Source organism: Mustela erminea, chromosome 15 (genome assembly GCF_009829155.1).
Source record: "Mustela erminea isolate mMusErm1 chromosome 15, mMusErm1.Pri, whole genome shotgun sequence".
Lineage (NCBI taxonomy): Eukaryota > Metazoa > Chordata > Mammalia > Carnivora > Mustelidae > Mustela > Mustela erminea.
In genome coordinates this window covers 30,015,041-30,039,252 of record NC_045628.1, presented here as the reverse complement: position 1 = coordinate 30,039,252, position 24,212 = coordinate 30,015,041, and the positions used below count along the sequence as shown (strand labels likewise).

General features: G+C 36.1%; 1 protein-coding gene across 11 annotated transcripts in view; it reads left to right on the top strand.

Annotated features, from left to right (window-relative positions):
• Positions 1-17,354, top strand: part of SCEL (sciellin) — a 204,945-nt gene extending 187,591 nt beyond the window's left edge. For all 11 annotated transcript variants that reach the window (XM_032314543.1, XM_032314549.1, XM_032314550.1 and 8 more), the window contains 7 exons: positions 250-312; positions 6,103-6,195; positions 6,903-6,974; positions 8,814-8,888; positions 12,449-12,557; positions 14,806-14,908; positions 16,377-17,354. In XM_032314543.1, the coding sequence (XP_032170434.1) occupies positions 250-312; positions 6,103-6,195; positions 6,903-6,974; positions 8,814-8,888; positions 12,449-12,557; positions 14,806-14,908; positions 16,377-16,393 (532 nt within the window). In that variant the 3' untranslated portion in view covers positions 16,394-17,354. The remainder of the gene's footprint in view (positions 1-249; positions 313-6,102; positions 6,196-6,902; positions 6,975-8,813; positions 8,889-12,448; positions 12,558-14,805; positions 14,909-16,376) is intronic.
• The last annotated feature ends 6,858 nt before the right edge of the window (positions 17,355-24,212 follow it).

Below are 24,212 nucleotides of genomic sequence, written 5' to 3'. Positions count from 1 at the left end.
CAAAGTTAGTAATCATTAAATGTTAACTGAATGGGACTATAAATTGGTTGTCTATTTTCATACCAGATTTCTTAAAACTACTAAACATTAGTTCTTTATTTCTCTATCACGCATAATCAATGGTTTTATAAATGAGTTGTATAGATCAATTAACTCAAAGTTGGATTTCCAATGTCCCATATAATATACATATTTTATATTTGTACATATATATTATACATGTTAATTATATATATTTTTCTCCTATAGAGACCAAGATCTGAAAAATGTAACTGAAGTAAATTCTAATGTGCCTAAAAACAAAAATGGAAGGTAAGAGTTATTATAATTTCCTTTTTTGTTACCAATCCCGTATAAGTCTACATAAATTATATAATCTTAAATCTTAGAAGATTTGCTGAGGAGTTATATTATGGTATTTAGTTATAAATGCTACTGAAATACAAAAATTAATATACAGGGTACTTAATAGTTGATATGGAAAAAAGTTAACAAAATTCAAATTCTGTTGGAATTTCTGTCAAAGAGCCTTCTACTCAATTCCTTCATGTTAAAGGTATCATGGAAATTCAAAGCTCTGCACTTGGGCTGTGAAGATTTATTTTTACTTTTTGTTGCTTGGTAGTTTTTCAGTGGTGCAGAAAACACTCTGGGACTCTCTTCCTTGGATACCTAGTGCTAAAAGAATGTACAAATTCATCACAGCTACAAGACAGGACCTAGTTTTGAAATTTCTTTATACCACAGAGTATAATGGCATTAAAACTGTTGTACTTTTTTTTTTTTTTAAAGGGAAAGTATACTTCATCGTTGTTACAGACTGTTTAAGAAAGAATTAAAATTTTTTTCTATGTTTTGTAATCCTCCCACACACATATAGGAGACCCAAAACCTATAGGTTCTTATTTTTTACCTTTGTAAGGGGCAGTTGTCTTTTCTAGTAAAAATTTTTTATGCAACGAAATGATATTGCCAATATTGTATGGAGAGTAAAAAAGCAAAAAAGATCTGGGTCACTTTTTCCCCATAATGTCTACAAAAGACTGCATCTAATGGGTAGTTTCGTTCTGTCCCTTAATTCCCTACATCATCTTCTGCCTTCTCTTCTTGTGGTCACAAAAAAGCCTTTGATAAAATGAGGGAGGGTAAATTTTCAGTAGGATCTGTTTATCTTAGAAAAACATCTGTTATTTTGAGAATAGGATTGGGCTTACAATTAACCAGTCTTCCAGATAATTTGAGAATTATATGGAAGTGATCAAGGTAAAAAAAAATTATAAGTAAATGATCATGTATGCTTAAGGAATATCTCATTTAATATGATTTGAAAGATGGTTCAATTTCAGTGTGGCTTTTTCACAAAATGGGTTTTATTAGAAGAATTAACGAAGAAATGAAATTGTATGTCACTTCAAGAGCAGGAATGGTAGCATGCCCAGGTCTTGTAGAGACCTCAACTGGAAGGTTGTTCCTTCTTGGCCGGAGAACATTCCATCAGGAATCCCTGAACGCTAACGCTAGTTCCTTATCATTACTGTAACTCAGCTTCTCCCTGAATTTTGGCTCATCCCAGTTTTTCTCCCAGTCTTCCGTCTGCCTGTTGGCTTCCTTATTCTCTACTCTGTATCTGTTCAATAACCAAGGTTCTTTGCTGCCTCTCAGTTTCTGCCTCCTCATACCTGGAGCTTACTTTAGCTTTCCGTGGTCTGTTTGGCCTCTTAAAACAAGGCAGTATGGGTTTGGCCATCTGCATTAAAGATGGTGTGTAGAGGGAAAACACCATGGTTGAAAATAAGGTGCACAGTCTCCTTTCCTTTCCAGCAATTTCATCTGTGTCTCCTGCCTCCCATAATCCAATGATGACAGAAACATTTGCAAACACACCCACTCTTTCCCCAGGGAGATGGGAATCAGCACAATCGGTGTCTACATCCAGATGCCTTAACACCACCATTACAAGACATTTGTTGATCCCTGAATTCTGTTTTCAGGTGGTGTTTATTCTCCTTCAGGTCTATCACTATCCTGTATGTGTACAATTTCTCATGGTTCTGCTATCTAAAAATTAAATGGAAAATGTCACTCCCACCCTGGCACTGACACAACCATCATAATAAAAATTTTCACCCAGAAAAAAGTGGAAAGAAGAAATCTTTAGGCCCAACTTTTAAGCCCATGGAATGGATTCTGACTGCAAAAAGGACTATCAAAATGGGTGAATGGGTAAATCTCGAATAGAAAAAAATTTGAGAAAACTCACAGAGAGTAAGAGACGACTAAGTGTGGAAGGTTACTAAGTCAGAGAGGTAGGATGAATCCAAGTGTTAGGGCAGCAAATCCTCTCTTACAATTTTTACAATAGAGTACTTTTTTAAAAAAATATTTAAAATTTGAAATTTTTACAAGAGCTTAAGACCTTGACATTTTGTAGAAGTAAACCCTAACACATATGATACAAAATAGTGGGCTTTTAATAAGAATTTTATTCTTTATGCAAAAGAGATTTATAAAGTTCATAGGGGCATAGATGTTTATCCATTGAAATTGTTTTATGGTAGTTAACGTCAGGCTGCCAAGTTTAATCTAGTAAGCTGATGGAAATCTAAATAAGAATCTTGGGCCAATGTGCTAAACAGACTTGATTCACTTTAGGAATGCATTCACTTTGTATAGTAATTGGATGTACGAGTAAATATATGTTCCTAATCAGTATACGCATGCAGATGTGCAACCATCACCACAGTCCATTTTAGAACATATTTGTCACCTCAAAAAGAAACCCCATATTGTTAGCAGTCACACATCATTTTCTCCCCAACCTTTCATCCTAGGTGACTGCTAATCTACTTTCTGTCTCTGTGAATTGCCTATACTGAACACTTCATATAAATGGAATCATACAATATGTGGTCCTTTATGACTGGCTTCTTTCACTTTTTGTAATGTTTTCAAGATTCATCCGTATTATAACATATATCAGTACTTTGTCTTTTTATTCCCAAATAGTTCTTATTCCACTGTATGGCTAAACAGCATTTTGTTCCTTCATCAATTGATGGGCATTTGAATTGTTTCTGATTTTGGAGTTGTATTTAACTATTGTGAACAATGCTGTATACATAGCTTTTTCGGGGGGGGGTATCTTTCATTTTTCTTGGGTATATATTTAGGAGTGGAATTGCTAGATTGTATAGTAAATCTGTGTTTAACTATCTTAGGAACCGCCAGACTGTTTTTCAGATCAGCTGTACAATTTTATACTCTCATCGGCAATCCATGAGGGCTCCAGATAGGTAAATTTTCAGGGTGAATTTCCACTGCAGGAAACATTTTCTCAAGAGCAATTTCATTAAGAATTCTGTAAGATCCTACACAGTGCTTGAGTTTATATTTTGTAGAGTTGTTATTTAATTGAGACAAAACTATGACCATTAATTGGAAGTTATAATTCGACAATTTTTTTTCAATGAAGAATAGATTCTTAATCATAAAACTGTTTTTTAACAACAAACATTGTGAGTCATGAGTTCTCCTTTATGAGGATTATTCAAGGCATCTGAGACAAATACTTGATTTGTACCGGTTCCCAAACTTTAGTGCATGTCACAACCACCTGCTGACCCAGGGATCACACTTTGAGAACCAGTTCTCTTTTTGGTAAGATGTGGGGCTGCCCAACCTCTAAGGTGTTGGTTTTCAACCTTCACTTGCGTGTGAGACTCACCGGAGAGGCTTAAAAGAATCCCAGTACGTAAGCTGCTATTCAAGCTAATTAAACCAGAATACCTGGTGGTAAGACCCAGTAGCATTAATAAAAGCACTACAGGTGATTTCACTGGTTGCCAAAGTATTTTCTAACTATTTCTATGGTTCTAAATAATAATACAAAAAAAAAAAATAGATCACCACTTATTGGCATCAAGATAGAATTTCCTGTGTAACATCTATCACCATCTCACGAAGAGCAAAGAAAGACTTGGCAACAATCACAGACCCTAGAACACTAGAGAGACATGATGATTTTGTGAAAGATATATCCTGGTTCTGATTCTGGAACTGAGAAAAGACATCAGTGGAAAAATGGACGAAATACAAATGAAGTCTATAGTTTAATTAACAGTATTGTACTGACGTTGATTCCTTAGTTTTGACAAATGTACCATGGTTATGTGTGATAGCAGTATTAGGAGAAGCTAGGTGAAGGGGTGACACGGCTTGGCCACATCATCTTTGCACTTTTTCCACACATTCAGAGTTACTCGAGAATAAAAGATCTCTCCCTTTTTTTAATTAATCTGTCATCTTCCAAACCTAGTGGCAGAGCAAAATCCATCAAAGAGTTTGTTGTTTCACATTTCAAATTGGTTTACTAGTGTTTGGGTTTTATTCACAATTATAAAAATTAAATCTTCACGAAGGCATTGTTATTAATCTCATAAACACAACTAGGAAATGCTACTCATATTATCACTCTGTCTGGGCTGCCATAACAAAAATACCACAGACCAAGTGGCTTAAACAACAGAAATTTATTTTCTCACAACTCTGGAGGCTAGAAGTCCAAGGTCAAGGTGCTATCAGGTTTGGCTTCTCCTGAGGCCTTTCTCCTTGGCATGCAGATGGCCACATTCCCACAGCCTTGCATGGCCTCTCCTCTGTATTTGTACAAACACACGCAGATCTCTCCTGTCACGTCCTCTGCTTAAAAGGACACAAGTCCTATGGCCCCTCCCATGATCTCACTTAACCTTTTTTACCTTCTTATAGGCTCTGTCCACAAATCACATTGAGCATTAGGGTTCCAACATACGAATTTTGCGGGGAGACAATTCAATCCATAGCAATACTGTTTGCAGATTACATCCCTTTCTTATTTGCTCATTTTGCTAACTGGTGATACTCGATTTTATCCTGCCAAGGATGGTACAAACACATTTCAAAATCATGGACAACCGGGACGCCTGGGTGGCTCAGTTGGTTGGACGACTGCCTTCTGCTCAGGTCATGATCCCGGAGTCCCGGGATTGAGTCCCGCATCGGGCTCCCAGCTCCATGGGGAGTCTGCTTCGCTCTCTGACCTTCTCCTCGCTCATGTTCTCTCTCACTGTCTCTCTCTCAAATAAATAAATAAAATCTTTAAAAAAAAAATCACGGACAATTTTTATTCTTTGAAGCAGTTTATCTGTTAAAATTGGGTTTTGCTTTGTATATGATATGATTTGAATGTTTCCAAACAACTGCTAGTTAGGTTAATAATTCCTGGAATGACATATTCTAATAATCAGGTTAGAAAATCTTCTAATGTAAATTCTACTTTTTCATTACTTAGTATCATTTTAATGTAGCTGTATGTTTTGTGAAACATCCATCCTAAAACTTGAAGATGATCTTCTGTATGCCAGAGATAATATGTGAACAAATGTTTTCCTCTTCTTTAAGAGCTCTCTGGGAATGGAAGGAACAGCGTGTTTAAAAATGATAAGGCTTGATTAAGATCAAAACTATCCTCTTGGTTTTCACATCTCTTCTATATCAGAGTTTACTAAATTGCAGGGAGAAAAGTGGCTAAAATTCTAAAGCTATTCCTGCTTTAAAATTTTCCTCTGTTCCAGAGGAAAAAGAAAATATGCCTACAATTTGTTAAGCATAGTGGCATGTTTTAGTTGACTGAAATCTAGGTCAGGGTTCTGTAATCCTCAAAATATTGCTTTCCATTAAAAACAAGATGGAAACTGTAATTTCCAAAAGCAATCCCTGGATAATTTTCATCAAGTTGATAAGCTCAAGATACACAAGAGAAGCTTTCTACAGTGGCACTGCTGGTGTGACAATGTTACTGGAACCAATTTCAGATGGTTTTTGCCCTTGGTGAAAAGGTATTCTGTCCTAGTGTTAGAAAATATGACACAAGCCTGAGGATTATTCTTAAAGGTAAGACAGTGGTTGCTGTGGAGAGTAATTCTATTCGTGTATCTGCACAGAAACCAGAAAAATATAGTGAGGTTCACTGTATGTAAAGAATGTTAATTGAACAAATTTTAAAAAAACAGAAAACGTCTAAGTGGCCTTCGAAATGCCAAATATTCGCGTTTGCTTTCCCAGGCTAGATGGCCAAGTCAATGGATCCATGGATGCTTTGAACGACCAGCTCACTGGATCTCCTGCCCATTCGTATGAAGCCAGGAAGAATCTCAGGTACTGTAGCCAAATATAAAACAAATGACAGGTCTACTCTCCTGTTTTTAAAAATCATCTTATACATAACCTGACCGCTCCTTTGAAATGCTTAAGTTTCTAATTTTATCAGTGGCTGTATGTAAACCGCTTCACACAAAGGCATTAAGTCAGAAACTTAGTCATTGGGAAGTTTTGATATCTGGATAGGAAAATGCAAATGTGATTTTTCCCTGAAATTTTTACTTTTTTTTTTTTTTTTTTTTTGAAGAGCCTCTTTGTGACAGTAGTGTTGAGATTCTCTAGGTAGATTTAAAGTTTTCATTAAAATGGATGTTATCATGTTAGTTCATTAAGGTCAACTTCTTGAGGTTTGTGGGGAAAGAGATGGTTTGGAAATATGAATGAAACACCCGGGAAACAAACACCAAAATGTATGATACAGAACTCCGAATAATCTTCATGCTCTACAGCAGATATTCTGAGTGACCAATTTTCATAGTGTTCTGGAGGTAGGCCAAGACAGTGGAAGCTAAGAATAAAATAGGAGATATGCAGACATTTTGCAGAAGTGGGTTAATACCCTTTTAACAATTACATTTCAAAAGTTATAATTTAAAAGGAATATATAAGCACTGTTTGTTTGCACTGAATTGGATAACAGCCTAATTATTTTCATTATCTTTGTAACTGAACTTTAAACATTAAATAAATGGTTCATATTGCAGCTTCAATGCTGAAACCAGGCATGCAGGACCAAAGGATACCTTTGTGTATACAAGGACGTATGTGGAGAACAGGTACTGGAAATTTATTTAAAATATTTTGCTCCATTTATTCCAATTTTGAAATAATCTGTGTATAAGAAGAGATGCTATTATTTTGGAGTAAGCTTGTTTTTTTTTTTGTTTTTTTTTTTGTTTTGTTTTGTTTTTTCAAATAGATGACCATTTTAGAGTATATTAAGTTCTAGGCATATAATTCTTTATAATAGATCCAGTGTTAAGTTTTTGGCAAATAATCATAAATAGTCATTGGTTGAACCAAATACTTGAATATAACAACTGTATACATAATAGGATAACCATTTGTCAGTTCTTACATAATTGTATGTAACTATTTGTCTATAACAAGCTTTATAAAATCATGCAATACAAAATGACTCCATTATTTCTATGGTAATTTTAAGTCCCACTTTAATTAAATAACTCTAGTTCTATCTCCTCTTGTTTACTTCCAGTCTGAAATAGGGGGTATTACTTTTAGGAGACACACTCTGGCTCAAATTACAGAGAATTGGTATCTCCAAAAATCTGCTGCTTGGGGTGATGAATGTTGAGGAAAACATCAAACAAGGTCATTAATTCATAACTCATTCCATTTTAAGGAGTTCAAAAATAAGAATTAGCCTAACTGTGGGATAATATACTGATGGGGACTACAAATATGATCTATGTGACATATGTGTTAACCAGAGCCCATTTCAAAGAAGGGAGAGCATCTGTGGAGAGGGCTCCCTGAAAGGACTCAAGGAACTTCATTATATGTCAGAAAGTGGACAATTTTCCAAAAAAGGTTTTTCAAAGCACACATAAGTTACCTTGTAAAATGTAGCTTCAAGTGTGATTTTTCTGTCGAATCTAATTCTCCCTAAATTGTACACTGATGTTGCAGTATAGTGTGGAGATCCTGGCTTCAGATTTGGGATTGAATCTCTATCATTTACTAACCATGTAGTCTTGGCAAAAGATAATTAATTTCTTCACATCTCAGTTTCCTCATCAATAAAATGGGAGTAATGATATATGTATGTATCTTGCACAAATGTGTGCAAACTCTTACTTAGCATTGTGGGTTATGTATTCTGACAACAGTCTGCCTGTGGGCAGTTGGAAGGGAGAGAGAGATTTCCTATTTACAACTCCCAGGGGAAGGTTGTGGAATTACCACTCACTGTATGAAGTAATAGCAATGTATCGCTTCCAGCCGTAATATACTCCAGGTAGCACAAGTACTGGGAAGCAATTATGAGTGGCCAGCTGGTTAGTGCATTGCCAGACTCCGTTTGTCTCCCGGAAAGACTGACATTTACAAACTGGGGCAGTCTGAGAAATGGAACAAAGAGACTTAAAATTACTTTTTTTTTTCTTTCATTCTGGACCATTCTTTTTTGGGTGTTTTCAAGTAAAAACAACATTTCTACCTACGAGTCTCTGCTTCCCTACCTGAACGGTGATGTTTGTAGGTGCTTATATTGGTTCGTGCTTTGTGTATTCCCTTTTCTCTGTTAGATTACATGTGGCTTTCTTTTCGTAAATGAACAAGGGAGGGGCAAGTATAAATTTCATGAGAAACAGTAACTTCTTATCCCATTCACCCTTGTCCCTGTGCTCTTGCCCTATTCTCTGTTTACTTCAGTTGGTATGTCAACTTATGTCATCTTGGAAATGGCTTATGTGTTAGATCTTCTCTGTATTAAAAAAAAAAAAGACATTAGTACATGATGTTGGTAACATCACAGAGAAGAATAATAAGGCTGCATGAGGAGGTATGTGTGCTTTGTCACCTGCATATCGGTGTGTACAATAAGACTATGGAAATCACCCAATTCTCACATGTCCATGTGTGTTTGTTTCTAGTAAATCACTGAAGGATGGATATCAGGAGAATATCTCTGGAAAATACATACAAACTGTTTATTCAACTTCAGACAGGTGAGTTTGTCTGTATTTCCACACCTAAAAGTATGTATACACACATACTTACACAGACATATGTACACTTATATAGACATATATGTGTGTATATACACTTTTAGAGATAATATATATTTTATTTATTTTACTGTATATGTATATATGTATGTATGCATACATATATGTTCATATATAATATTTTATATTCACATTTGATGTATTTTTATTATATATATATACTATTGAAATATGTGATTCTTGTTGTCCATTGTACTTAGAGATGGCACTCCTGACAGTTACTGTTGCATATGTGTACGAATGGAACAATGTACAACAACCTCTGAATCCAGGAATTAATTCTTTGACTTCCTGGCTATTGCTGCTCTCTGATTTTGATGTACTTGATGTACTTGATTCCAACAGAGCTTTGCACACCTTCCAACAGAGCTTTGCACACCTTCCAGCTTCTTCACAGACCAGCCCCTAGACTGTTGCTGATTCCCAGGAATTCCTGTTGATGTCACATTTTTAGTGTCTAGGCTTCATTGCATCACTTGACTATGCCCTCAACCCTCCCTTCTTCTGGTTTTCAAAACCCAGCTTACTTACCCACCGCTGCGTGGATATGGATATGCTGCTATGACCCACTCTGGGCCCACTCTCAGTTCTCAAGACAGGGGTTACAGTGCATATCAAGGTAGTTCTGGGAAAGAGACGCCAGGCTTTTGCTGTTGGTGATCCTTTTTTACCATACCCAACCACTGGAAACCAGCTATAGTGCAAATTTACAACATTCTATGAATGGTATTTCTTTATAGCAGAGGCTGGACATATGACTTATGAGGGTGAGGGCTTGTCTTATTTTTATGCACAGCCTCAGCCTGAAATGCAGTGTTTGGCACCCAGCAGGTACTCAGTAAATGTTTTCAGAAAAAGAAAACTAATGCTTTATTTGCTACAGAAAACACAGATAGGCCAGCCATCAAAATTATATCCTTTTTGTCTCTTTTAAGAGATCTTGTAGTACAAGTCATCTTTCAAGTGTCTTGCCCTTAAGTCATACCTGCCTTGAGGAATGAAGTCATCCCTGCAAGTGTTAGAACTACAAATACTGTCTAGATAACTAAAAACAAACAAATTAAAAAAAAACAAAGTTTGGTGTTTTTTTTTTTTTTTCATAATGCTTTGAAAAAAGGTCTTTGACTAACAGTATGATCTTAATAAGGACAATACCAACATCAGGGCTTTCCCTTGGCTCATATTGTTATTATTAACTTAAGGAAGGAAAAGCATTGCTCTTAATGTGAAGAATTTCAGTTCTGTTACTCAAGTGGTCCTTGAAATTTTATCTTAGTTCTCAGAGCAAAAGTCAGTTCTCTGTAAGACTAGCCAAGCAACTTTTTTTGTTGATTATTGTGTGAAATTAGCTGAATCCCCTGAGTTCTTATCTAAGCATTTCAATCCCATTTAAAGTGGCTTCCCCCTTTACAGGATAAAGACTAATTCCTTTGCACAATTATTTAAGGGCCTTTAGAACTTGCTCCTTCTGAATATTAACTGATGTTTAATGACTTCAGATACCCTCTTGGGTATATCCTGTTCACTCTGTTGAATTCCTCTCTCCTGCCCCTCTACACCTCGCCGAGTTCACCTTGAAGGCCCTCTGTCTTCAAGCTTTAACTCATGTGGCACTTTTTCCAGCAAGACCTCCCTGACTCCAGCCTGGGGAATAGTTGCTTCGTGGGTCTCCTAATTCTCTCCATGTAGCCATAATACGCTGTGATCATCAAATCATACACTTGGCTGCCCTCATGAAAAGAAGGAGACCATTTCATTCTTCTTTATATTCCCAGCTCCTCCCTCAGTGCCTCTGGAATGGAAGTAGAATAGAGAGTGCCTGTTTTCTACTCTTCAAGAGCTTGCAGTCTTACAGGGGAAATTTATATGTGTGTGTACATATATATGTATGTATATGAATTATCCATAGGAAAGTGCTTGCCAGGAATATATACCCAAGTACCTTTAGAGTTAATTGAAAGAGGAAAATATTTATTGATATACATAAGGACTAGGAAGACATGGCTTAGAATGACCGAAAGTATAAAATTGGACAATATTCTTCTGCTTGAATCTTCTCTCCTACCTCCTTCTTCTAACCATTTTCCCTCCTCTCTGCTTCTGGTCCTGGGCTTGATCCTAGGATCAAGGCTCCCGGGCATGCCTAGTTCACTTTTCCACAGGGAGTCTGAGAGTCTTTGTGGGCAGGCCTAGGTAGCACAGGGACTCTGGGGCCACACTGCCTTCACTCAAATCCTGCTGCTGCCACTCAGCTAGCTGCATGACTGGAACAAATTTCTTACCCTTCTGTGCTTTAGTTCTTCTTCTGTATGTTGATGTAAAAATAGTAGTACCTGCTTTTCAAGACATGTGGTGAAAAATAAATGAGTTTAAGTGAGCCAAGTGCATGGAAAGCGCACTGCCCGCATAAAGCCGATTAGCACTCTATAAGTATTGGTTATTTTAAAAAATATATTTATTTTAGAGAGAGAGCACGCATGAAAAAGGGGAAGGGTGGAAGGGAGGGGCAGAGGGAGTCAAGCAGGCTCCACGTTGAGAACGGAGCCCAAAGTGGGGCTCAGTCTCACGACCCTGAAATCGTGACATCGGTCAACACCAAGAGTCAGATGCTTAACTGCCTGAGCCCCCCAGGTACCCAGTATTGGATATTTTTATTTTACCACCCCATTGTGTATTCTACTGTGGAAATTTCAGGCCTGCCTGAAACTAATAAACTTCGCGAGGTGCTATGTAAGACAGTTCTAGTACCTTCCCAAAGGAAAAGAATTGCAGAGCTGTTGGCCTTCTGTAAGGTGCTGACCCGAGGTCTTTGGGACTTGCTGATCGTATCTGTGGTTCATGTTATTGGACACTATTTTTTGAAAATAAATAACAAAACTCTTTTCCTCATCAAATATGTGGGTTATTTCTTATTGGAGAACATAAATTTGGTCATGAAAGCTAGCCCTGTATTCTGAGTCTTAAAAGACACCAAGAGATTATAGGAGTTGTAGGGGAGCATTTTGGGGACTCTAGACCCTGGAGTCTGGGGTAATATGGACCCAACATTTGTGAATTTACCAAAATATTTTTGAGTGGATTTGTATTTTTATCCTATTGAATGTTTCGAGACCTAAAATTTTATATTAATCTACTGTATAATTTTTTCTATGATATATGCAAATTAATAATTCAAAACCTCTTCTAGCTTCAAGGGGTACTCATGACCTAGTTCAGTTAGGAAACTGTGAACATCTTTGCCCTGCCCAGATGCACCCTTGATTGCTAATGAATTAATAATTTGAGACTTTCCTTCATGTTAATTCTTTGATATCATTTTGAGGTAACTAGAAGAATCAATTCTATCAATAGAATAAGTAAGTCCCAAAATTTCCTTGATTTTCACACAATTTCCTAAAGTATCAACAAAATTAACATATTGCTTCTACATGACTTTATGGGGAAAACATCCATCTCTTGCATGATGACAAATGTATTTGTAATTCCTTACATCCCTATAGGTCTGTCATAGAAAGAGATATGTGTACTTATTGCCGGAAACCTTTGGGCACAGAAACAAAAATGATTTTAGATGAATTACAAATTTGTTGCCATTCCACTTGCTTCAAGGTAAGGACATGTTTATTGTAGTTAATGAAATATAAAACTGCATAATGATGGCTGGAATCAAAATAATTATTTAATGAAATACATGAGATGAAGTTAAAGCCTTCAGAAACACTCTCATCCACATTAATAATGCACTACTTAAATATTTCTCAGAGTTCTGCAGCCTGAACCTCAAAGGTTTATAATTACTATCTTGGCTTTAGGCTTAGAGTTGATTACTGACACATTTATTACTCTTACCCTAGAGATTTAAATCTGTAAAAATATAAACACTTGTCCTCTTTATAAAAGCTTTTGCAACATTTTAATGAATCATGCGTTGCATAAAAAAGTCACAAAATCCAAAAAGAAAAAGAAATTGTTGAGAAGAAACCTAGCAACTTTTTACATGAGGCATGTGGTTAGGACTGATAAGCTTAACAGTTGAAACTCAGTCTGCTTTTGAGAACATGGTTAGTTATAACTAATTGTGGCTTAGTGTAATAAAAATAAAGCTTATGCAGAAGAATGCTTCAGCTTGTGCTCATTTGCCATTTCTTTTGCTTCTCACAATAATTTGGGTAAGTCAACATGACAGTTGTTGGTGTAACTTGATGAGCACTGGATTGGGAGTCTGAAGGCCTGAGTACAAGTTCTCACTTCCACAAGCTGTGATTGTCATTTTGGACCAGCCCCTAATTAGCTTGGCTTCAGTTTCCTTTTCTGTTAAATGAGGTAGCTGACTAGACTAGTGGTTCTCAACTTGGCTGTACATTATAATCACCTGGGGGCAGTTAGGAGCAAAATAGACTGCTTAGGACCAGCCCCAGTTAAATAAAAAACTCTCAAAGATTCCTGGGCATTGGTATTTTTAAAAGCTCCTTGGATAGATCCAAGGGCAACCAGTTTAAGAATCATTTGCCTAAATCCAAGTGTCCTTTCTGTGCTGACCTTCTGTGGTTGATATAAATTACCTAATGTGATCAAGCACCTGTAATTCTTTAGACAACTGATTGCTTTTCCTTCAATTTGCTTTTAGACAGTGACACATAGCAATCAGATATATGATGCCTCATTTTGATAAGAAAAGTCAAATTTTAGGCCACAATTTATAGAATTCCATATAAAATAAAATGTGAAATTTGCACAATTAATTATGGGAAAATGAAATTTCCTTTTAGTTATGAAAATTTACTCAATAAAACAAAAGTTAGTCCACATATCTTTATTGAAAGTTATTATGCAGAAAACTTTAAAATAAAATAATTCTCCCATTTAATTTTTTGTAAATAACAATAATTCCCATTTATTATATATTTTTAAAACATTTTATTTATTTATTTGACAGAAAGAGAGAGGTCACAAGTAGGCAGAGAGGCAGGCTGGGGGTGGGGGGGGTGGGGGGAAGCAGGCTCCCTGCTGAGCAGAGAGCCCGATGCGGGCCTCAATCCCAGGACCCCGAGATCATGACCTGAGCTGAAAGCAGAGCCTTAACCCACTGAGCCACCCAGGTGCCCCATTTATTGTATTTTGGATAATATTTCCATTTTTGGTTTAATTATAAAATACTACTGAGAATAAAAATGTCGCCACACTCCTCGGAAAAGAGGTATTGCTCTTATAGCCATGATAATAGAGAACCACCTGGACTTGTTTAAGCATGCTGAATTGATCAATGACAATTTGCTGCAGTGAACTCACCTCTGAAAGCCATCCAATCAGTAACAGCCGCATGCCTGAAAGTCAGCCATCCAGCAGTGAACTTGTTTCCAAAGAACACAGGTCAACATTTTTCTGCCTCCATAACCAACACAATGCAAAACAAACTGTTCCCTAAAGCCTATTTAAGATCACAGGTCTGTTTTGTCCAGTGAGACTCTAAGCAGACAACATAATTCATCCTTAGCAAGCCAGCGATATGCTTTGTGCTTTTGTTTGAGATATTGAGTGGTGATCTTGCTATTGACATTAACCCATTTTTGAAAAATTATATCTACTCTGTTGTGAGTTAAATAGATGTTCCGGTGCTAATATGCCCTGAAATACACATTTTCAGAGTAGCGAGATGTCATAAGAGTTTATTTGAAAAGTTCAATGTTTGGATCCTGGACAAGTACATTCTCACAATCCCTGAGGGTTCTCTTTCATCTGAGCATTACTGTGTAGGACCGTACTGAATGAAGTGAAAGGGCTTTTCTATCCTGTTGCACTAAGAATCTAGACACCATGCATAATACATGTTAACTTCATGTATCTTTTTTTTTTAAAGTGTGAAATATGCCAACAGCCTTTGGAAAACCTACAAGCAGGTGACAGTATTTGGATTTATAGACGGACAATACACTGTGAACCTTGCTACTCTAAAGTTATGGGTAAGTGTTAAGCACTTTAAGAAATGATCACTTTTACAAATAATAATGAGCACTTGATGTTGAAATGAAGATTTTCATTTCAATAAATGTAAAGTAAATAAAGTAAAAAATATTTAAATAAATAAAATAATAAAGTAAAAAAATATTTTATTAATTATACTTAGTTAAGAATTCAGCTGAAGGTAGTTACACTATCATAGTGTTTTAAAGTATATAATCTGCCAACATGTATTATTGTCGCCTGATATCAGACCAGGCATAATACAACTAAATAATGAAGCCACTTAATTTGGGAAGTTTTTTTATTTTTTCCAAACAAAAATAAAGATCTTTGTTCAAATAATTTCTTGACTTGAAGTCCATTTCTGTGAATGACCTATTATTTTTGCACTGAAATATAATTTTGTACCTAATTTGGTTATTACACAAATCCTTTAATGTTATTTTTAAATGCAAGGTTTAGAGCTAGTTCTATATAATTTTATATTAATATAGCATCTAAGTATTTTTTAATGTGCTCTTAATTGTCATAAATGATATGAAAAGAAAACACTAAGGACTGGCATTTTTAACTCATTTTCTTTAAACAGTGTGAAAACTGTAAAAGTTGATCTTAAAGTTATGTACAATGTACACTAAGATAGTAAAATAAAATCCTATGAAACTTGAGTAGTTTTTAATAACCAGTGTCAGCATTTTATTTTTTAATTCAATGGTACATAGAATAACCGAGGTGATATTGGATACCAGGACAACAGCCCTACATGGGGGCAAGTTCCCTGACATCTTACTGGTGTGGTAAATAAAAGAGGAGCATGTGGGATTCTTCCATGGGATCCAAAATATGGAATTTAATGACAAATGTGTGACATTAATGAGGTACTGGGAGGCTGCATCTGGAAAATGTTCTGAGAAATACTCAGAAACCCACGTTCCATCAGGCTGCAGTATCAATTATAAGAACAAACCTAATTATATTCACACTTTGCTTTCTATTTCCTGCTTTCCCCAGCCAGTTCCCATATTCTGTTTTCTTCCTAATTTAGCAGACTTATTATGATCCAGTATTGTATCAAAGGCCTTGGTGTGCATGGTGACAATCTGAAACTTTCAGTCTTCTAGAAATCCATGACATGGATTGGGAGATATGATTACCAGAATACTCAGAAATCTTTGTATCTTCCTCCCTGTCTAGGTGCACTCCACAGGCATTGCCTTTTTTATAGTATGTATCAGTTGTCAAGACACCACTCTCAAGACATCTCATAAGTACAAGTATCAGGCATTGGTAACTTTGTGTTTATGGTGTATGACCAAAAGCCATAGTAATGAATGCAGTAGAAAGAAAACATTGAATGCTTAACCCACCACTACCCCACCAATGATAGTTATTTAACATTTTTTAATTGTAGGCTTATGTTTGTACTGAAGTTGTATTTCTAACTGTTATTTTCTTTCAAATTTTCAGCAAAGTGGATTCAATAATTCTGGCACGTGGAAATCAAGAGAAAAGCATACATTAAGAAGTTACAATTTTATTTTAAGAATATTTCATCTGGAAAAGCATTTACACTGAAGATTGACTCTTGTATCTAACAATTCTGCTATTGCACAAATAATCTAATTGCCTTCAATAAGGTCATATACAAAAAGGAAACCATCTGGTGTCTGGCTAGATTTAGCCATGAAAAATTCAAGAGGTTCCAGCTACCAGTGTCCAAGGAATGATTGTTCTGAGGGCAGTGAGCTGTGTCAACCTTAACTAGGTTCATGTCTGTCCCCTATGTGTGTGTGGACGTTGTGGTTGCTGTTATGGAAGAGTTTCCTTTTTCTCATCTTTGTTTCCCTAAGGATTTGGATTTACAGACATTATTGACATCCTGACAAACTGTCAAAAAAGCAAAATATGTTTCTTTTATGCTCAAAAGAAATGTTGATAGAAATTTTTTATGAAGTTTGGCAGAAAGATGTTTCATATAAAGTTGAATGAACCTCAGAGAATCACTTGACCCTTCCAAACAAAATGATTTCTAGGGTCCCTTTCTGCTCCCCAAATTATCTGATTCTAAAGCAAGTGTTGTTTTCTTCTCAAAACTACAATTGAATATGTGTTTGTTAAGCATATTGAACTAAATAGTACATTCTAAACAATTTGATGTTATCCTTCAATTTGCCAGAGATATAATTTTTATAGAATGTTTTAAAAATAGACATGGATTTATGGGTAATGGGAAAAAAATCACATGATGTGGATAGTTTACATATGATAAATTGTTCAATTTTCTTTGCATGTATTTCAAAATCCCGGTATATGAATAATCTCTGAGAAATAATGGTTGTGGATTACAAAGACATGTTCTTCTGCTTGTTGCATATCTATTCATACTACATAGCACTTTACAGCTACAGACAGCATATAAATAAAAATAAAATGAATTACCAGTTACACAGAATCTTTTTGTGGAATGTCTATAAATATTCACTGACTTTGATGTCATCAGTTACAGAGATCACAATTTATTATATTCTGTGCCATACTGGTTAACTTAATTCTTTAACTACTTGAACTATAGTTTTTTTTTTATTATTATTATTATTATTATTATTTTGAGAGAGAGAGAGAGAGAGAGAGAGAGAGAGAGAAGCGCAGTGGGGGAGGGGCAGAGGAAGAGAGAAAATCCCGAGCAGGCTCCATGGCCTGTGCCTATCCTGACACAGAGCTCCATCTCAAAACCCTGAGATCATGATCTGAGCTGAAATCAAGAGTGGGGTTGCTTAACTGACTGAGCCACCCAGGCACCCCACAGCATTTATTTTTTAAGAGCTTTTTCTTGAGGAATTGAAAATTCAATAATCCTATATGAGGATCTAGTATATTTGTGAGAAATTGTTCTTATAAACTATATTATGTGCACATAGAACTGCTTTCTCAAAGGAAGGCATACAGAACATTGAAGAGAGGGTGGAATTTTAGGGAAGCCTAAGGTAGTTGTGAAAAACGGACATCAATTAGGGAGATTAAATGATCATCATATATTTTCCAAATGTTGATAAATTTAAAGAATTATTCTTCTGTGTAATGATATCAGCATCTGTTCCTCTTAGAGACTGGTCTGCAAAGTGTTAAATACAAAACCCTTATCAAAACACAGCAATGTATAATTGTCCTATGGAGAGGAAGCCAGAAAAAAACAATTAATAATAATTTGATATTCATTAATTCATGCTTGATGAGAAGCAGTGGTAATTGGGCCATATGTTTTATTGTTCTTTTATTACATGCTATCAGAGTGGATCAAAAGAAATAATTTTCTTAGGGTTGGAATTTGTGGCAGAAAAGGACGGATGGAAGAGTATCCCTCCCTTTTATATAAAGTCTATTAACATCTCAATGCCTTTGTAGTAATTAAAAATCATTTGAACATCATTTTAGAAGTATTCTAATTTTTAATGCTGCATTTTAAAAAACTTAAAAGAAACATATTTCTCACTTTTCTGTAGCTGTTTAATGGACCCTTCCTTCTATAATAATGTATTAAATTAAACCAAAAACTGTTGTAAAAATGGAAAGAATACAGAGTGGAGAGAGCAAGGCTTCCAATTCACTAAGACCACTTCATTATGTCTGGGTTTATTTGCACCATCAGAATACAGATTTCTAAGACGATTTGGAAGGTTATAGTTTTTTTGTTTGGGTTTTTTTTTTTTTGGCAGCAAATTAATTATGTTATAACTGCTATACTTTTCCTGGGCACGATTGCCTAAATCTCAAACACCAGGTCCTGAATTCTATTGCTAATTAAGAGATACTTCTGAAAAGAATGGCTGCAACATAGCAATATCCTTCTAAAAAAGCGAAATGGAAGAAATATAATAATCTCAGAAATAGGATTTGTTAAGATAGTATTCTTTCTTTTAATAAGGCTAAGAAATAAAAACATAGGAAGTAATTTGTACACCCTAATTGTTTGATTGCAACTATTCCTGTCCTTAAATATGAGTGATGAGTTATGGTCCAGTGCTTGTTGTCAGTGTGGTCTCTGACTTGTCTATTACCATAGAAAATCATGAGTGTTTGGAACATTTTCCTATGTGGCTTGATTCAGAGTTCTACCAAAACAAGTGACTGTTTGGTCTATATTATGGCAAACTGACAATGCCTATGTTGATTTTTATTTGTGTGTGTGTTTCCTACTGAATTTACTGGTTATTTTGTAACAATGTAAATAAGTTAGTTTTAGAATTCTACCTATTCAGTACTCAGCATTTCCCAGGGGCACCCCTAAATGTCTCCTTTAACTTGGGGCATGCCCTTTTCCCTGTGGTCCTATTCATTACTTAAAATGTGAGATTCAGGGGTGCCTGGCTGGCCCAGTTAGTAGATCATGCAATTCTTGATCTTGGGGTTGCAAGTTCAAGACCTATGTTGGGGATAGATTTCACTTAGTAAAAAAAAGTTTTAAATAAAAATAAAATGTGAGATTTAGAACTCTTAGAACATGTACCCTACCAGCTCCAACATTGCATGGATCTGTGAACCTGCTGCTTGCCTCATTCTGAGATAATCTCTTTCATTAGATGCCTACAGGTTGTTGAATGTTTTATATTTTTATTTTTTCTTTATGTCTATGGACTTGATGGTGGTGGTGGTTTTCGGTTTTGCTTTTTTGTTGTGTTTTTTTTTCTTTTTTTTTTTTTGAGATTTTATTTATTTATTTGAGAGAGAGTGCAGGTGAGAGGAAGAGGGAGAGAGAATCTGAAGCAGACTTTGCACTGAACACAGAGCCAATGTGGAGCTCGATCCTACAACTGCGAGATCATGACCTGAGCCAAAACCAAGAATTGGATGCTTAACCAACTGAGATACCCAGGTACCCCTTGTTTTTGTTTCTTAAGATTCCACATATAAGAGAGATCATTTTGTGTTTGTTGTTCTCTGACTTACTTCACTTAGCACTGACCTTAAGACCCATCTGTGTTGTTGCAAATTGCAATTTCATTTTCTTTGAATACACACCAAGAAGTAGAATTGCTGGATTATGGGGCAGTTTGATTTATGTATTTATGTATTTATTTATTATTCAAGAGGCAGGGTAAAGGAGGGGTGAAGGGAGAGGGAGAGAGAGAGAGAGAGAATATCAAGCAGACTACCCCCTGAGCACAGAGCCTGATGCAGAGCTCAATCTCGTGACCCTGAGAACATGACCTAAGCTAAAACCAAGAGTTGGACGCTTAACTGACTGAGCCACCCAAGGAGAACTACAAGGTAGTTCTCTTTTTATTTTTTAGATTTTATTTATTTGAGAGAGAGAGAGAAAGAAGGTGGTAGGGGAGAGACAGAGGGAGAGGGAGAGAGAAACTCAAGCAGACTCCTGGTGAGTGTGGAGCCTGCCACAGGGCTTGATCTCATTGCTGAGATCACAACGTGAGCAGAAACAAGAGATGGACACTTAACCAACTGCACCATCCAGGTGCTCCTATTTTTTAATGTTTTGAGGAAACTCCATACTGTTTTCCATAGTGACTGCCCCAGTTTACGTTCCACCAACAGGAATTTCCTTTTCTCTGCAGTCTCATCCATAGTTGTTATTTCTTTTCTTCCTGATAATAGTCATTCTACCTGGTGTGAGGTGATATCTCATTGTGGTTATCTGGTATCTAGGAATGCAAAAGATTTTTGTGTATCATTTCTGTATCCTGCAACTTTACTGAATGAGTTTATTAGTTCTAACAGGATTTTTAGGGGTATTTTTGTTTGTTTGTTTTTTGTTTTTAGTTCTAACAGTTTTTTGATGGAGTCTCTATGGTTTTCTGTGTATAATATGTCATCTGCAAATAGTGACGTTTACTTCTTTCTAGTTTGGATGCCTGTTATTTCTTTTTCTTGTCCAATTGCTTTGGCTAGGACTTCCCTTACTATGTAGAATGAAATTGGTGAGCTAGGCATCCTTGTCCTTTTCCTTATCTTAGAGGAAAAGCTCTCAGCTTTTACCATTGAGTATGATACTAGCTGTGCACTTACCATATATGGTCTTTATTACTTTCTCTCTATAACCACTTTGTGGAGAGTTTTTATCATAAATGGATATTGAATGTGTCAAATGCTTTCCTCCATCTATTGAAATGATCATATGATTTTTATCTTTAATTTTGTTAAGATGATATATCCCATCAATTTGTGGATGTTGTACTATCCTTGTGTCCCTGGAAAAAATCCCACATGATCATGTATGATCCTTTTAATCTATTGTTGAATTCGGTTTGCTAATATTTTGTTGAGGATTGTTGCATCTATCGTCAGCAGAGATATTGGCATATAAGTTTTGGCTCCTTGTCTGGTTTAGTATTAGGATAATAATGGCCTCGTAAATGAGTTTGAAAGAGTTCTAGAAGGATTGGTATTAATTTTTCTTCAAATGTTTGGTAGAATTCACCAGTGAAGTCATCTGGTCCTGGACTTTTGTTTGTTAGAGGGTTTTTGATTACTGATTCAATCTTACTACTAATCAGTCTATTCAGATTTTTCAAATTTCATCTTGATTCTGTCTTTTTTTTAATGAAGATTTTATTTATTCATTTGACAGAGAGAGTGAGAGAGCACAAGCAGGGTGAGCAGCAGAGAGAGAGGGCTCCCTACTGAATTCAGTCTTATTAGGTTGTATGTTTCTAGGATTTATCCATTTCTTCTAGGTTGTATAATTTGTTGATGTATTATTTTTCATAGTAGTCTCTTATGATTCTTTGTATTCCCGTGGTATCAGTGAAACATCTCCTTTTTCATTTCTGATTTAATTTATTTGAGTCCTCTTTCTTGGTGAGTCTAGCTGAAGGCTTGTCAATTTTTTCAAACAATTTTTCTTTATTCTCCACAAAGAATCAGCTCTTCATTTTACTGAATTTTTTTTTCGATTGTCTATTTAGTCCCATTTCATTTACTTCTGCTCTAATCTTTGTTATTTCTTTTCTTCTACTAATTTTGGACTTTGTTCTTTTTTCTAGTTCCTTAAGCTGTAATGTTAGATTGTTTATTTGAGACTTTTCTTAATTCTTAATGTAGGCATTTGTCACTATAGACCTCCCTTTCAGAACTTTTTTGTTGCATTCCACAAACTTTGGTATACTACATTTCTATTGTTTGTCTCAAAGTGTTTTTAAATTTCTTTTGATTTCTCTTTGACCCATTAGTAGTTCAGTAGCATGTTGCTTCATCTCCACATATTTGTGAATTTTACTTTGTGTAATTAGTTTTTAGTTTCATACCATTGTGCTTGGAAAAGATGGTTGATATGATTTTCATCCTCTCAAACTTATTAAGGCTTGTTTCGTTGCCTAATCTACAATCTCTACTTGAATGTGTTCCATGTCCACTTAAAAAGAATGGGTATTCTTAAAAAAAAAAGAAAAAGATTTTATTTATTTATTTGAGAGAGAGCGAGTGAGTGAGAGAGAGAGAGAGAGAGAATGAGCACACAAGCCAGGGGGAGAGGCTGAGGGAGAAACAGACTCCTCTCTGAGCAGTAAGCCTGATGCAGGGCTCGATCTCAGGACCCTAGGACCACGACCTGAGCTGAAGGCAGAGGCTTTAACCCACTGAGCCACCCAGGCACCCCAAGAATGGGTATTCTATTGCTTTTGAATGAAATGTTCTGTATATTTCTGTTAAGTCCTTCTGGTCTAACATACCATTTAAGGCAGATGTTTCCTTATTGATTTTCTGTCTGGATGATCTATCCATTGATGTAAGTGGGCCATTATAGTCCCCTGCTGTTATTGAATTGCTGTCTATTTCTCACTTTAGGTCTGTTCATATTTGCTTTACATATCCTGGTGCTCCTATGTTGACTGCATGAATATTTACATGTTATATCTTCTTGTACTTTAGAATTGTATGTTAGCTTTATCACAGTACAAATGTTTGGCACCATCTGAACTTTATTTTATTTTTTTTTAATTTATTTTTAATGTCATGTTAGTCACCATACAGTATATCATTAGTTTTTGATGTAATGCTCTGAGATTCATTGTTTATGTATAACACCCAGTGCTCCATGTAATACAGGCCCTCCTTAATACCCATCACTGGGCTCACCCATCCCCCCCACTCTTCCTCCCCTCTAAAACCCTCAGTTTGTTTCTTGGAGTCCCCAGTCTCTCATACTCCCATCTTCCTCTGCAATTTCCCTCCCTTCACTTTTCCCTTCCTTCTCCTGAGGTCCTCCATGCTATTCCTTTGGTTCCACAAGTAAGTGAATCCATATGATAATTGACTTCCTCTGCTTGACTTATTTCCCTCAACATGATCTCCTCTAGTCCCATCCATGTTGATACAAATGTTGGGTATTCATCCGTTCTGATGGATGAATAATATTCCACTGTATATATGGTCCACATCTTCTTTATACATTTGTCCTTCAACAAATGTATATACATTTGTCTGTCAGCTCTTTCCATAGTTTGGGTATTGTGGACATTTCTGCTCTGAACATTGAGGTGCTTGTGCCCCTTCTTTTCACTACATCTGTATCTTTAGGATAAATAACCAGTAGTGCAATTGCAGGGACATAGTGTAGCTCTATTTTTAATTTTTTGAGGAACCTCCACACTGTTTTCCAAAGTGGCTGCACCAACTTGCATTCCCACCAACAGTGTAAGAGGTTTCCTCTTTCTCCACATCCTATGCAACATTTGTTGTTTCTTGCCTTGTTAGTTTTGGCCATTCTAACTGGTGTAAGGTGGTATCTTCTTGTAGTTTTGATTTGAATCTCCCTGATGGCTAGTGATGATGAACATATTTTCATGTGTCTGTTAGCCATTTGTATGTCTTTATTGGAGAAGTCTATTCATGTCTTCTGCCCATTTTTTGACTTGATTATCTGTTTTTTGTGTGTTGAGTTTGAGGAGTTCTTTATAGATCTTGGATATCAGCCCTTTGTAATGTCATTTGTGAATATCTTCTCCCATTCTGTGGGGAGGGGGGTGCTTCTTTGTTTTTTGACTCTTCCCTTTGCTGTGCAGAAGTTTTTATCTTGATGAAGTCCCAAAAGTTCATTTTCGCTTTTGTTTCCCTTGCACTAACAATGAAACTGTAGGGGCAGCTGGGTGACTCGGTTGTTAAGCGTCTGCCTTCAGCTCGGGTCATGATTCCAGGGTCCTGGAATTGAGCCCCACATCTAGCTCTCTGCTCAGCGGGAAGCCTGCTTCTCCCTCTTCCTCTGCTGCTCCTGCTTGTGTTCTCTCTCTCTCTCTCGCTGTATCTCTCTCTGTCTCTCTGTCAAATAAATAAATAAATAAATATTTTTTAAAA